This window comes from Vipera ursinii, assembly GCF_947247035.1.
Source record: "Vipera ursinii genome assembly, chromosome: Z".
Taxonomy (NCBI): Eukaryota; Metazoa; Chordata; class Lepidosauria; order Squamata; family Viperidae; genus Vipera; species Vipera ursinii.
In genome coordinates, this window is record NC_139517.1 from 2,076,515 (window position 1) to 2,092,145 (window position 15,631).

The 15,631-nt window shown below is 49.0% G+C and overlaps 1 protein-coding gene across 1 annotated transcript; it reads left to right on the forward strand.

Annotated features, from left to right (window-relative positions):
• Positions 1–1,338: 1,338 nt before the first annotated feature.
• On the forward strand, positions 1,339–14,989 carry LOC310649373 (tumor necrosis factor ligand superfamily member 13-like). Its single transcript, XM_083377760.1, has 6 exons — positions 1,339–1,999; positions 4,938–5,031; positions 8,618–8,665; positions 10,517–10,635; positions 13,433–13,574; positions 14,497–14,989. Exons 1-6 carry the CDS (start codon positions 1,484–1,486, stop codon positions 14,604–14,606), a joined length of 1,029 nt encoding a protein of 342 aa, XP_083233886.1. The 5' UTR covers positions 1,339–1,483; the 3' UTR covers positions 14,607–14,989.
• Positions 14,990–15,631: the final 642 nt, after the last annotated feature.

The window sequence follows — 15,631 nt, forward strand, 5'->3', positions numbered from 1 at the left end:
GGATGATGAGGGGACTGGAGGCTAAAACATACAAGGAACGGTGGCTGGAGTTGGGGATGTCTAGTTTAATGAAGGGGACGCGGTGGCTCAGTGGGTTAGGACGCTGAGCTTGTCGATCAGAAGGTCGGCAGTTTGGCGGGTCGAATCCCGAGTGCCGCGTAGCAGAGTGAGCGCCTGTTACTCATCCCAGCTTCTGCCAACCTAGCAGTTCGAAAGCACGTAAAAAATGCAAGTAGAAAAATAGGGACCACTCCGGTGGGAAGGGAACAGCGTTCTGTGCGCCTTTGGCGTCTAGTCATGCCGGCCACATGACCACGGAGACGTCCTCGGACAAGCGCTGGCTCTTCGGCTTTGAAACGGAGATGAGCACCGGCCCCTAGAGTCGGAAACGACCAGCACGCGTGTGCGGGGGAACCTTTACCTTTACTTTTTTTAGTTTAATGAAGAGAAGGACAAGGGGGGATGTGATAGCAAGCCTTCCAGTATCTCAGGGGCTGCCCCAAAGAAGAGGCAGTCAAGCCGTTCTCCGAAGCACCAGAAAGCTGGACAAGAAGCAACGGATGGAAACTAACCAAGGAGAGAAGCAACCTGGAACTAAGGAGGAATTTCCTATCAGTGAGGGCAATTAACCAGTGGAACAGCTGGCCACCAGAAGTTGTGGGTGCTCCATCCCTGGAGGTTTTTAAGAAGAGATTGGACTGTCACTTGTCTCAAATGCTATGGGGTCTCCTGCTTGAGTTGGGGGATGGATTAGAAGACCTCTAAGGTCCCCTCCAACTCTCTTCCTCTGCTATTCCACCCCATGGCCGGCCCCCCTCTGCTTCCCCCGCTGCGGTGACCGCCCTTGGCTTCCCCAGCATCCCCTCGAGACGAGGCAGCGGTCAGACACCCCCCCACCCCCCCCACCCCACCGCCACCCGGGCCGATCTGCTTCTCGGAAGCCGAGGCTTCCAGGCACAAAAAACCCTCTTTTTTCCCCTGAAACTTAGCCGGTCCAAGGCTTCTTTGGCACCAGCCCTGGGAATCTGGTTTTCTGGGATCAGATGATCCCGAGGTCTGGGTGCCGGGAAGCGGCCAGGCCTGGGTCAACCAGCCAGGCCCTTTGCCAAGCCCAGGATGAGGCAGCCGAGTGCCACCCTCGGCTGTTGGCTGCTCTCCGGGCTGGGCGGGCATAGCCAGCCCCTAGCGCTCCTGGCCAGCTTCCTCAATCCCTTGCTCAATCGGCGGCTTGCTTTGGCACCCGTTCTGCCGCTCTCTCGGCGGGGAAAGCCGGGCCAGGAAGCTGAGGAGGGGGAGGGCTCGGGGTGGGTGGGTGGGTGGGTAGAGTGGCGAGGGCCCTTCCCTCTTGCAAGCAGCTGCAGTGGGCACAGGGACCCGCAACCAGCTCTCCCGCCTGCAGCCAGGAGCTCCCCGGATCCAACTGCAGTTGCCTTCTTCTGCCATGTGCTGAATTTTTTTTGGGGGGGGTGGGAGAGGACCGGTCATGTCTGGGGGTCCCGATCCCCCTGGCAACCGCCCTCCTGCAAACTCTCCTGGATCCGTGGCAGAGCCGGGCACCTCCGCAGGCCCAGGCTGTACTTGCCAGGCTAGAATTTTCTGGGAGACTAATCTGGGGGGGCCGAGGAGCCCCGGGGGGCCTGCCCTCCCCCTTTTGAGGACGGCGGGGGCCTCGGCTTTGGCCCCTGTGGGGCAGGAAGACCCCCAGGAGAAGACTTGCTCCAGGAGGAAGCCGGGAAGAAGGATGCCACGGAAGATCTGGAGGGGGCGGTTAAGCCCCTTCGCCGGGCTGGATTCCTTGGGGTGGGGGCAGCGCCCCCCAAGTCCCTGGGCGGTTGTGGGGGCCCTGGCGGTGGGTCTCCTGGCCTGCCTCTTCATGCTCTTCAGCATCCAAGCCCACCTGGAAAGTCTGAGAGAGGACTTGGCTGCCCTACGGAGGGAAAGGCTGTGCCAGGCATCCGGGACCCCCGAAGAAGACCGGGATGACCCCAACTCATGGCAGGTAGGAGAGGAGGGGGCTCGGCAGAAGGCGAGTCGGGCCCCTCGGCCCTTGGGTGGGTGGGGGGCTCCTGACACCCACCCCCACTCCCTTGGTGCAATTCTGGAGGGAAAGGTACAGAGCGGGATCCGTAAGGCACTGCCGCTCTCCCCCCCCCCCCCCGCCAGCAGACAGGATGGCAAGCCCTCCCATCGTCCCCAGCCAGCCGGGGAACAGATGGGAGTCGGAATCCAGCAGGCAGGAGAACTCTGAGCCCGGGCTGTCTGCGGAGTAAAAGGGGCTTCTGGATGCAAGTCAGGGGGTTTCTGTCTCTGCAGCCCAAGCTATCTTGGCTTAGCTTGATCCCGCTTTCCCAGAAATTTTGGGTGGAGAGATTGGGGGAGGGTTTTTTTTTCAAGTGGGTGGGTGGGAGGCATTTTTCTGGATGGGGAGGGGAACACTTTGGGGAAAGGCTGTGGGCTTGTTCTCCTGCCATTTCAGGGGCTCTGCAAACCTTCGGATGAGTTTCTTCTGAGGATTAATTCCCCATTAATTTCCTTTCCTTTCCTTTCCTTTCCTTTCCTTTCCTTTCCTTTCCTTTCCTTTCCTTTCCTTTCCTTTCCTTTCCTTTCCTTTCCTTTCCTTTCCTTTCCTTTCCTTTCCTTTCCTTATCTTTTTCCTTCCTTCCTTCCTTCCTTCCTTCCTTCCTTCCTTCCTTCCTTCCTTCCTTCCTTCCTTCCTTCCTTAAAAAATTTTGCTCAATTTCTCCCTCTCTCTCTCTCTCTCTCTCTCTCTCTCTCTCTCTCCTCTCTCTCTCTCTCTCTCTCTCTCTCTCTCTCTCTCTCTCTCTCTCCAAATTCAATGAATTATTTCCTTGGGCTCCGATATATGTCATTGCTGGGACTGGTCTGGTCTGGTCAAAATCCTCCTGTCAGTGGGGTCTCACGACGGGCTAAGTAAGAAGGTGCAAAGTGCAAAAACAAAATTTCCACTGAGGAAAAACCCACTCCGCACAAAAGGAAAGAGAACGACAAAAGGACGGTTGCTGGAACTGGGCAGGTCTATGAAGAGAAGGACGAGGGGGGGACAGGATAGCAGCCTTCCAGTATCTCAGGGGCTGCCCCAAAGAAGAGGCAGTCAAGCCGTTCTCCAAAGCGCCTGAAGGCAGGACAAGAAGCAACGGGTGGAAACCAATCAAGGAGAGAAGCAATCTAGAACTAAGGAGAAACTTCCTGACAGTGAGAACAATTAACCAGTGGAACCACCTGCCACCAGAAGGAGTAAATGCTCCAACACTGGAAGTTTTCAAGAAGAGACTGGACAGCCATTTGCCTGAAATGGTATAGGGTCTCCTGCCTGAGCAGGGGGTTGGACTAGATGACCTCCAAGGTCCCTTCCAACTCTTCTATTCTATTCTATTCTATTCTATTCTATTCTATTCTATTCTATTCTATTCTATTCTATTCTATTCTATTCTATTCTATTCTATTCTATTCTATTCTATATTCTATATTCTATATTCCATACTATACTATACTATACTCTATACTCTATACTCTATATTCTACTCTACTCTATACTCTATTCTATTCTATTCTATTCTATTCTATTCTATTCTGTTCTGTTCTGTTCTGTTCTGTTCTGTTCTGTTCTGTTCTGTTCTGTTCCTTATTTCTAATTCTTGGTGGAGCAGTGGGCTAATGCCTCCTTAAGTAACACCAGCTGCCTGCAATGAGTGCAGGTTCGAGTCCCACCAGGCTCAAGGTTGACTCAGCCTTCCATCCTTCCCAGGTAGGTAAAATGAGGACCCAGATTGTTGGGGGCAATTAAGCTGACTTTGTAATAATGCCGCTTGGGGGTGTGTGTGTGAAAGCCCTAATAAGCAGGCATATACATAGAACGAAGGCTACTGCTAAGCTTGTAAGCCGCCCTGAGTCTTCGGAGAGGGGCGGGATATAAATGGGATTAAAATAAAAAAAATTAAAAAAAAAATATTCTATTCTATTCCATATTCTATTCTATTCTGTTCTATATTCTGTTCTGTTCTTTTCTTTTCTGTTCTATATTCTGCATTCTGTATTCTATATTATTCTATTTTATAGGGAAGCTACTCTCCGTATTTCAGGCAGCAATTCTGCTCTCTCTCCAAGTGCCAGTCGGGCAGGCCCTGGCATGGGTTCCTAGGTGTGTTGGCACTTGAACCTCCAAGCCAGCCACGTCTCTCCTTCCTTCTCTCCTTCCGGCTTTTCTTTTCAACAAATTCTTTTCAACAAATGCAGCCTAGTCCTCGTCTTACGACCACAACAGGGCCCAAAATTTCCATCGCTAAGCGAGACAGTTTGTTTTGCCTCATTTTATGACCTTTGGCCACCGCTTTTAAGTGAATCACTGCCGTTGTGAAGTTAGTCTGGCTTCCTCCCATGGACTTGGCTTGCCTGAAGGTTGATCACGTGACCCCAGGAGACATGGCGAACGTCATAAGTACGGGTCAGTAGCCAAGCCTCTGAATTTTGAACCCGTGACTTCGGGGATTGCTGCAACGGTCGTAAGTGCAAAAATAAAAGGTCCTCGGTCGCTTTTTCCAGGGCCGTCGTAAACTTCACTAAACGGTCACGAAATGAACTGTCGTAAGTCGAGGACTGCCTGCGCCATTGTTTTTTCAGCACTGTCTGGGGGATTCTGGGAGTTGAAGTCCACCCCTCTGAAAATCGCCAAGGCGGAAACAACATGGCGTTAGCCAATCAATTCCCTTGAAACGCAGACAAGTGTCAATCAAGGGTTCTCGCGACACCCACCCACCCCTCCCCTCCTCCCAATCCCAGCACCCTCTTCCTCCCCAAAGCAACCGACGTCCCAGAATGCTTTGCTCTTCCTACCCACAAGCCTCCCCCTCCCTCCTTTTCGAGCTCACCTGGCAATAGGCGAACAGGCGGGGGGACTGAGGTCACTCTTCCGCTTTCAGAGGGCTGTCGGGGGTCCCGCGCCCCCCGCGCCGAGGACGAGACGGACCAGGGATGTGAGGAAGACACCCCAAGACCCACTTGCATGTCAACGCAGTGAGTAGAGCACAATTTGCACCAACGTTTAAAAGTGGAAAGGTAACTTAGCCCTCTCTACTGCAAGGGGGGGATGTGTGTGTGTTTGTGTGGGGGTCTGTTTATGGCAGGGGCTGCCCCAGACATGCCGTGGGTTCAATCCGGCCCCCTTTCATGTCTGAGAAAGGTCTATCAACAACACACACACACACCCCACTTTTTAAGCCCAGGCAGGTTCTTGCCACCCTCACCGGTGGTCCCGAATTGAGAGGGTCAGATAACAGAAGAACATAGCTGGAAGGGACCTTGGAGGTCTTCTAGTCCAACCCCCCCCCCCCAGCTCGAGCAGGAGATCCTGTATACCAGGAGTCTCCAAAGTCAGCCACTTTAGGACTTGCGGATGTCAACTCCCAGAATTCTGGCTGGGGAATTCTGGGAGTTGAAGTCCACAAGTCTTTAAAGTTGTCAGGTTCGGAGACTCCTGCCCTATGCCATTTCAGACAAGTGGCTGTCCAGTCTCTTCTTTTAAAAAAATCCTCCAGTGGTGGAGCATTCACAACTTCTGGTGGCCAGCTGTTCCACTGGTTAATTGTTCTCACCGTTAGGAAATTCCTCCTTAGTTCCCGGTTGCTTCTCTCCTTGATGAGTTTCCATCCGTTGTTTCTTCTCGGAAGCCACCACCACCACCACCCTTTTTGGGGGGGCAGCCCCTCAAATATGGGAAGACTGCTATCATGTCCCCCCCCCACAAGTCCTTCTTTTCGTTAATTAGGTGATGCTATTTTTTATTCTATTATCAAACCACAGAGCTTGAACAACTCAGGGCAGTTTATAATGTAATAAAAGCAAACAGTAAGACAATTAACCAGTGGAACAGCTGGCCACCAGAAGTTGTGGGTGAGGTTTTTTAAGAAGAGACTGGACAGCCATTGGTCTGAGATTGTATATATAGCATTTCCTACTTGAGTTGGGGGTTGGACTAGAAGGCCTCCAAGGCCCCTTCCAACTCTGTTATTCTGTTCTGTTGTTATTCTGTTATTCTGTGGTTATTCTGTTATTCTTTTATTATTCTATTGTTATGTTGTTATTCTGTTATTATTCGGTTATTCTGTGGTTATTCTGTTATTCTGTGGTTATTCTGTTATGTTATTCTGTTATTCTGTTGTTATTCTGTTATTATTCTGTTATTCCGTTATTATTCTGTAATTCTGTTATTCTGTTGTTATTCTGTTATTATTCTGTTATCTGTGGTTATTCTGTTATTATTCTGTTGTTCTGTTGTTATTCTGTTATTCTGTGGTTATTCTGTTATTCTGTGGTTATTCTGTTGTGTTATTCTTTTATCTGTGGTTATTCTGTTATTATTCTGTTATTCTGTTGTTATTCTGTAATTCGGTGGTTATTCTGTTGTTCTTCTGTTCTGAACGGTCTTGCAGAAGGACGCTAGGTCAAGGCCAGCCCTGACTTTGACACCAGGGGAGCCACCTCTGTGGGCCCCCCAAAATCTTTCTGATCAGAAACCCTAACCTGCAACTTCCACCCAGAATCGCACACTCTGTTATTCTGTTATTATTCTGTAATTCTGTTATTCTGTTGTTATTCTGTTATTATTCTGTTATCTGTGGTTATTCTGTTATTATTCTGTTGTTCTGTTGTTATTCTGTTATTCTGTGGTTATTCTGTTGTGTTATTCTGTTATTCTGTTGTTATTCTGTTATTATTCTGTTATTCTGTTATTATTCTGTAATTCTGTTATTCTGTTGTTATTCTGTTGTTATTCTGTAATTCGGTGGTTATTCTGTTGTTCTTCTGTTCTGAACGGTCTTGCAGAAGGACGCTAGGTCAAGGCCAGCCCTGACTTTGACACCAGGGGAGCCACCTCTGTGGGCCCCCCAAAATCTTTCTGATCAGAAACCCTAACCTGCAACTTCCACCCAGAATCGCACACTCTTGCCAAGCTACAAAACTTTGTGCATGCTGCCGGCGGGAAGCACACGAGCAGCTTTAAATTTTGCAGCCCAGCCGACCAGCTCAGGAGCAAAAAAAAAATTCAGGGTGGAAAGAGGGGAAGTGAAAGCGATAGAAAAAAATGAGGGACACGGTGTCTTTTTGTGTGTGTGTGGACTTGTGACGTTCAACAAAGGGCCGTGAAAAACAGGGGGAGGGGGGGGGTGTCTCGACCGCAGGCCGTCTGATCCGGGCACCGCTTCTCGAGGAAGTTTTACGCACCAAATGAGAAGCGTTTTTAATCAAAGCAGGCAGGCGGTTGTCCAACGGTTTGGCACAAATTTGGGCTGCTTTTTTTCCAATTTCCCAGAGTTTTAATTTCTTGCGGCTGGCTGGGAGAGTCCGCTGTGGCTTGCGTCGTGGTTATTTTCTTTGGAGAAGGCCGTTTTTTTTAGCAAAATAAACCAGCTTGTTGGTGATCTGGCATAATTATAGCAAAAGCCAAACTAGTCTGGCCAGCCCAGATGGACCTAGGTCCCATTAGTCGGCTGACATGTTTTTCAAGCCAGGAAAATTCATTTCCGAATTGCAAGAAGGAAGTTTGGTCAGGTTTATTAATGGTGTTTCTTGGCAAATTAAAAGTGGGTGGACTTCAACTCCCAGAATCCCCCCAGCCGGGAGGACGCTGCAACCATCGTAAATGGTTGCCAATCATCCGAATTTTGATCACGTGACCACGGGGGAACGCTGCAGTGTGAAAAACGGTCAGGAGTCCTTTTTTTTCCAGTGCTGTTGTAACTTTGAACGGTCGCTAAATGGACTGTTGTAAATCCAGAACTCCCTGTATTAAATTCCCAGGCCGTTTAGCCCACATTTAACTGGCTTACTCACTTAGCTTGCCGTGGGTTATTTTTTTTTCTCACTTTGCTGACGTCAAGGTATATTACGTCAACCGCATTCCCACCGTCTATTAAGCAAGTTACCCCAAAAAAAATGAAATAGTCCAGCCTCATTTTTTCTCCTGCTTCAGCAGGGGGCTGGATTAGAAGACCTCCAAGGTCCCTTCCAGATGTATTCTATTCTATTTCTTCTTCTCCGATCGATGCTGAATTCTGGGAGTCGAAGGAACGCTCAACCTGGGATCAAAAAAGAGCACGGTCTGGAAGAATCCACACTGGATCTTGCTTCAAGTAACCAGTTGGAGAAACATGGTTTTAAGAGGCATTTCCTGTGCTGGGCTCAACCTGACAGCGTTCACAGCGGCCAAAAAGGAGAGGAGAGTGTTCCTGAGCACATGCGGAGGGCCTTGTTCATGCTTTCAAGTTAAATCCCTTTATTTGCTTTTTTTAAAAAAAAATTCCCCTTTTTGTATTTTATTCCCAAAAAAAAGTTAAAATACAAAACAGTCAACTATTTAAACCAAAATAAAACACAGCATTAAAAAGAAAAAAGGTGCATTAAAAAAGGGAGAAGCTAGCACGTTTACACATATTGTCCTCCATAATTGAATGCTGATTAATATATTACAACAATATTAGTTTCCCACCCTCCGAAAAACGGGGCCCAAAGAATTTTAAATACCAAACTACTAAATCTAAAATGTTAACCTGTCATCTCTATACCTCTCCCCATTATCTCCAATTGTGTTTGATTTCCATAGAAAAACACTCCGTCTTGCACTTGGTCCCTGCTCGCCATTCCAATACCGGTGAGTAGCAGATTTTGTTAAATGAGGAATAAAATGTTATTATTTATTCAATTTTCAAGGCCATTTATCTCACTTGTATGTGACTTTGGGGGAATGCGCAGAGTTAAATGAAGTAAAAAAAAACAACCCAGAATTTCTACCGTTACAAAACAATTAAGCTACATTTCAATGCCATAATCAAAAGACAGCCTTCCCCCCCTTCAAACCAATTACAATCACAATTACAATTGCAATTACAATTGCAATTACAATTGCAACTGCGATACACCTGTGTGAATTAAAAGTGTGCCTTGCAGCAGATTGGAAAAGACAAAAAAAACAGTTAAATGGCAGACTTGGATATTTGTACGTTAAAATGCAAAACTTGCAAAATTGCAGACAGCTTCCCACTGGAGGTCTTTCTCATCTGGGTAATTCTGGATCTTCAATGGGGGCCACAGGGGAGGGGGGGCACCTCCTAGGTCTACCCCCCCACCCCCCACCCTCACCAGGCAGCCATGTTGGAAGACAAATCAAGGAGACTGGTGAACAATGGACTGTTTGGGGTGGATAATGGCTGCCTGGAGGGGTGACTTGAGTTTAAGGGGCAATCTGTGCTTTGGGGACCTAGTTCAAAGGGAGGCTTGAAATCCCCCCCCTTGCTGGAGCCCTCTGGTCATCCCTTCAAGGCAGCTTCCTCCTCCTCTTCCTCCTCCTCCTCCTCCTTCCCCCTCCACAAACCCCCCCTCCCTTGCAGCACTGATGACGTTCCCCAGCTGGGTCATGAAACGTCTGCAAGGAAAACACCCAGCTCAGAGAGCACCAAGGACCCCACAGTCCTTCCTTCCTTCCTTCCTTCCTTCCTTCCTTCCTTCCTTCCTTCCTTCCTTCCTTCCTTCCTTCCTCCCTTCCCTTCCCTTCCCTTCCCGTCCTCCTTATTCTCCTTCTCCCCCTCTCTGCCAACCCCACTCCCTTCCAGCGCTGATAATGTTCCTTAGTCAGGTTACGAAATGTCTCTAAGAAAACCGTCAAGCTCAGAGAACAATAGAATAAGAGAACAGCAGAGTTGGAAGGGACCTTGGAGGTCTTCTAGTCCAACCCCTGATCAGGAAGGAAACCCTATACCATTTGTCTTCTTCCTCCTCTTAGCCCTCCTCCTCCTCCTCCTCCCCCCCCTCCACAAACCCCATTCCCTTCTAGCATTGATAACGTTCCCTAGTTGAGTCATGAAACGTCTACAAGGAAACAACCCAGCTCAGAGAGCGCCAAGGACTCCAACAGTGCTTCCCCCTATTCCTCCCCCTCCCCCTCCCCCTCCTCTTCCTCCCCTCCCCCTCCTCCTCCTCCTCCTCCTCTTCCTCCTCCGATCTAGGCTGGGAAAACCCCACGCTGTCTCTTTCCGGGACTTGCCAATTTCCTTCTGACTGGCACCCTTGCCAGGCTGGCATCTCCCGCTGAGCTTTTGCCTGGCACCCCCCCTGTCTTAATTAAGGGGGGGACCTCTGACACCCCACACCCCGAAATGTTATTTTAAAAGCTTGTGGCTGTAATGTGACAAACTAGTCTTTGGTTCCCGAGGGATGTGTGTCTGGGGGGGTGGAGATGATTGATGGATAAATGGAAGGAATAAAAGGAAATGTTTCGGTGGAGAGTGCCAAGGGTGGAGCTGGTGGTGGGGGGGAATCGGGTCAGGGCCCAGCCCGCCCTCTTGAATTGCTGCCTGCCCTGCTAAAGACCCAGGACAAAGGCTGGCAGCGCTCAGGAGCGGGTGGAGTGTGTCTGTGTGTGTGTGTCTGTGTGTGTGTGTCTGTGTGTGTCTCTGTGTGTGTGTGTTTGTGTGTTCCAATATAAGCCCTCTTTCCTCCCCTGCAGAAGAGGGGGACGCCACGGAGATCTGGTGGTCCCCCTTCCTGAAACAGGGCCGAGCCCTGGAGCCCAGCGGGCAAGACGTGGTGGTCCGGCACACCGGCCTCTACTTCGTCTACAGCCAGGTGAGAGACTCCCACCCACCCACCCCAGGAGGTGGAGAGGGGAGGGAGGGAGGGGAGATGAAAATGAGGGAGGGAGGGAGGGAGGAAGGAAGGAAGGAAGGAAGGAAGGAAGGAAGGAGGAAGGGAGGGAGGAAGGGAGGGAGGAAGGAAGGAAGGAGGAAGGGAGGAAGGAAGGAAGGAAGGAAGGAAGGAAGGAAGGAAAGGAAGGGAGGGGAGATGAAAATGAGGGAGGGAGGGAGGAAGGAAGGAAGGAAGGAAAGGAGGAAGGGAGGAAGGGAGGGGAGGGGAGGAGATATGAAAATGAGAAGGGAGGGAGGAAGGAAGGAAGAAAGGAAGGAAGGAAGGAAGGAAGGGGAGGAGAGATGAAAATGAGAAGGGAGGGAGGGAGGAAGGAAGGAAGCGAGGGAGGGAGGAAGGAAGAAAGGGAGGGAGGGAAGAAGGAAGCGAGGGAGGAAGGAAGGAAGGGAGGGGGAGGAAGGGAAGGAGGAAGGAAGGAAGGAAGAACGGGGAGGGGGGATGAAAATAAGAAGGGAGGGAGGAGGAAGGAAGGAAGGAAGGAAGGAAGGAAGGAAGGAAAAAAGAATAACAGAATCGGAAGGGACCTCGGAGGTCATCTAGTCCAACCCCCTGCTCAGGCAGGAAACCCTATTCCATTTCAGACAAAGGGCGGTCCAATCTCTCCCTAAAATCTTCCAGTGCTGGAGCATTGATTCACTTATCAATGGCGGCAAGAAAAGTCGTCAAATGGGGCAAAACTCCCTTAACAACTGTGTCTCGCTGAGCGACCAAAATGTTGGGCTCAGATGCGGTCGTAAGTCGAGGACTGCCTCTTAAGACCAGCCCGGTTCCTAAATTCTTAATTGCGCCTTACTAAGAAGGAAGATTTTGATTTGAGCTGCTACAGAAGGGTGAAAGGACACCCAGAAAAATGAAAAACGGGGAAAAAAAGAAATTATCCAAGCCGCGATGAACGAAATAATGTTTTTGAAAAAAGTCGATTTTAGGAAGGGAAAAAAAAAAAGCAAAGATATCCAGGTTTCGGCTTCGGAGAAGGTCCCGTTGTGGCTTCGGGCATCAAGAAAGCCAATTGACAAAGGCGGCCAATTATAAATTGTGAACACGAAGGGGGAAAATACGCTAAATTTAAATAACTTTAATCTGTTGTTGTTTTGCTAAAATGCATCTCTGGGGCAGGGCTCCGAGCTTTGACTCACTTTACCTTGGTAGTATCGCTTGGTTGTTGGCAGCATTGTCTGATAGGGCAGTCCTCAGTCCTTGACTTACAGCGATCCGTTTAACGACCGTTTGAACTTAGGACGGGATCTGTCCTCACATTTACGTCCAGCCAGTCCCCTGATCAAAACTCTTGGGAACTAGCATATATATTTATGAGGGTTGCACTGTCCCAGGGTCGTGTGACCACTTTTTGTGACTTTCCTGCAGGGCTTCCGACGAGAAAAGTCAGTGCTCCGCTTAACGACCTAATGATTCATTTAACAACTCTAAAGATTCACTTAACAATCTTTTTTTATTATTATTCTATGGTTGCAGCATCCCAGATCGCCATTTGCAACCTTCCTGGGGGGTTTCCAACAAGGAAAGTCGATGGAGGGGGAATCCAGATTCACTTAACGACCCAATGATTCATTTAACAACCACAGTGTAAGGATTCACTTAACAAGAGCGTTTGCATGATTGGATTTCACGTTACGTTAGAGCGGCTTAATGACCACAGCAAAACTGTCACAAAATCAGGAGTGGCCACTAAACGACCCCATCAGGTAGCAATCCCGATTGTGGTCGTAAGTCAAGGACTGCTAGTATCAGCAGGCAGCAAAGTCCCAAGCTGACTTTGAACGAGGTCAAAAAGCTAAGCAGGGTCGGAGCTGGTTAGATTCTGGAGGGGGACCCCTCGCCCCTTGTGTTGTTCTCCATTGTTGTGTGTGCACCAGACAAAGCAGCTTTTCTCCAAAGGGCAGGTGGTCCTCCACTTACAGCCACAAGCAAGCCAGACAGTCGTCCAGTCAATTTTGCTTCGTTTTACGACCATTTCTTGCCACAGTGGTGAAGAGAAACCACTGCCATCATTAAGTGAGACACACGGTCGTTCAGTGAGCCCCGTCAACTTTGAAGGTCGCAAAAAGGGGAATCGCATGATCCCTCTGGGACGCTGCGACCGTGGTAAATACGAGTCAGTTGCCAAGTGTATGGATTTTGATCACGGGATCACCAGGATGCTACAACGGTTGTAAGTGTGAAAAACGGATCATCAGTTGCTTTTTTTTGTTCGTAGCGGTGTAACTTCAGCCAATAAATGAATTGTCGTACGTCGAGAGGACTACTTGTAAATGGAGTGAAACCACTGGAAGTTTTTAAGAAGAGACTGGACAGCCATTTGTCTGAAAGGGTCTAGGGTTTCCTGCCTGAGCAGGGGGGTTGGACTAGATGACCTCCAAGGTCCCTTCCAACTTTATTTATTTATTATTATTAAGTAGGTTCAGATAAGGCAGGGGGTCTTCAAACTTGGCCCTTTCATGACTTGTGGACTTCAACTCCCAGAATTCGTGCCTGGGTGAGGAATTCTGGGAGTTGAAGTCCACAAGTCAGAAAAGAGTCATAGTTCCCTCACGCCGGCTGAGGAATTCTGGGAGTTGAAGTCCACAAGTGAGAAAAGGGTCATAGTTCCCTCACGCTGGCTGAGGAATTCTGGGAGTTGAAGTCCACCAGTCACCAAAGGGCCAAGTTTGAAGACCCCGGAGATAAGGTCATGTCTACCCTCTTCCTCCCTCCTTCCTAGGTGCTGTTCCATGACCCCACTTTTACCATGGGGCAGGTCCTACGGCGAGTAGCCTTGGGCAAGCCGGACCAGATCCTCTTCCGCTGCGTCCAGAGTATGCCTTCCAAGGTGGAGAAGGCTTATAACAGCTGCTACAGTGGAGGTGAGTCGCCATTCACCTGTCCGGAATGTCTAAACGAGGTGGTTTTTTGTCTTTGTTTTGCAACCTCTGGCCCTTTAAGACGGCTGGACTTCAACTCCAGAATTCCCCAGCCCGCAGGAGTTTCATAACAAAAAGGTGCTTAGACTACCTTCATTGCATTTTTGTTTTTTATTTTAATTGGAAAACTTTCTTAGTCCATAGTGGGAAGGCAGTCGATGTAATATACCAGGGGTCTTCAAGCTTGTTCCTTTCAACTCCCAGAATTCCTCAGCCAGTGTGCCTGGCTCAGGAATTCTGGGAGGGGTCTTCAAACTTGGCCCTTTTATGACCGGTGGACTTGAACTCCCAGAATTCCTCAGCCAGCTTGCCTGGCTGAGGAATTCTGGGAGTTGAAGTCCACAAGCAGTGGTCTTCAAACTTGGCCCATTTCTGACTGGTGGACTTCAACCCCCAGAATTCCTCAGCCAGAATAGAATAGAATATAAAATATATTTCAGAAACGGGAATTAAAACACCAGTTTGTGGCAAAATCTTTTATTTTAGGGTTGAGTATTTGTATTGTTAATCATGTTTTATATTCATTGTGTATAGAATGAAATAGAATAGAATAGAATAGAAAATATGGAATGGAAATGGAAAGAATAGAATAGAATAGAATAGAATAGAATAGAATAGAATAGAATAGAATAGAATAGAATAGAATAGAATAGAATAGAATAGAATAGAATAGATAATAGAATAGAATAACAGTGTTGGAAGGGACCTTGTAGGTCATCTAGTCCAACCCACCCTATAGTTTTCTCCTGATCTTGTGGCACGTGTCCTCAGCCCAGCGGGGGCATTGGTGCGATCCGTAGCTGGGCTGGCGGTTCTGTTCAATACGGGTCCTTGTGCCTGAGCCCCCTTTCTTCCCTACTTCTAGGGGTTTTCCAACTGCACCAGGGGGACCGTCTGAGTCTGCGCATCCCCCGTTTCAACGCCTCCTTTGACATCTCCACCCACGGGACCTTCCTCGGCGTGCTCCGTTTGTAGACGTCCGAGCATCTTTGGGGTTCTCCATCCAGAAGCGTCTCCTTCATTGTGGATTGTGGCCACGAGGTAGACTTGACACAGCCGGGAGGCTCAAAAACGCTGAGATTTTCCCGCAGGAAAAGTGGGGCAAACCAGATTGAGCCCATCCTGGCTTATGTTTCCGGACCGCTTTGGAGGTCCTTCAGCGGGGAGATCCCGAGAATCTACTCTTTGAGTTTGGATCCAGCGAGATCGAAGGGGCATCCAACATTTTTTATGCCTTCGGACTGAGACATGTTTATACCTTTTTGAATTAGGTTTTGCAAATGTCCAGGAACCGAGGGATCTAGCCCAGTGTTTCTCAAACTTGGCCCACCATAAGACATGGGGACTTAAACTCCCAGAATTCCCCCAGCGAGGGAATTCTGGGAGTTGAAGTCCTCATGTCTTAAAGTGGGCCAAGTTTGAGAAAAACTGGGATATCTCCCATTTGCTAAATCCTTCCATTCTTCTGAGGCCGGATGAAATACAGATAGTCCTTCAATTTACGTCCACCCGTTTACCGACCCGAGTTATGACAGGACTGAAAAAAAGTATCTTATGACCACTCCTCACGCTTATGATGGTCGCAGCCTCCTTGTGGTCACATGATCAAAATTCGGGCGTTTGGCATCGTGTCTTTATGACGGTCGCAGCGTCCCAGGGTCACGTGATCCCCTTTTTACGACCTCCCCAGTTGACTTCCCACAAGCGGGAATCTGGATTCGCTTAGCGACCCCAATTCTGTAGGGATCTGTTTAACGTCAGCGGCCAAGAGGATATCAAATTAGGTGTGACTCATTTAACAACCGCCTTGCTTAGCAACGGAAACCACGGTGCCAGTTGCGGTCGTAAGTCGAGGACTATCTGAAAAGCATCGGAGTCCTTGCTACCCACTCCTGATTTCAACCCTTCAACCCCGGTTCGATGTCACCTTTGTCGGGAAACCCTTTCAAATATTTGGTGTAGCTTTCTGACTGTAATGCACAAAACCTCGCAAGGATTTT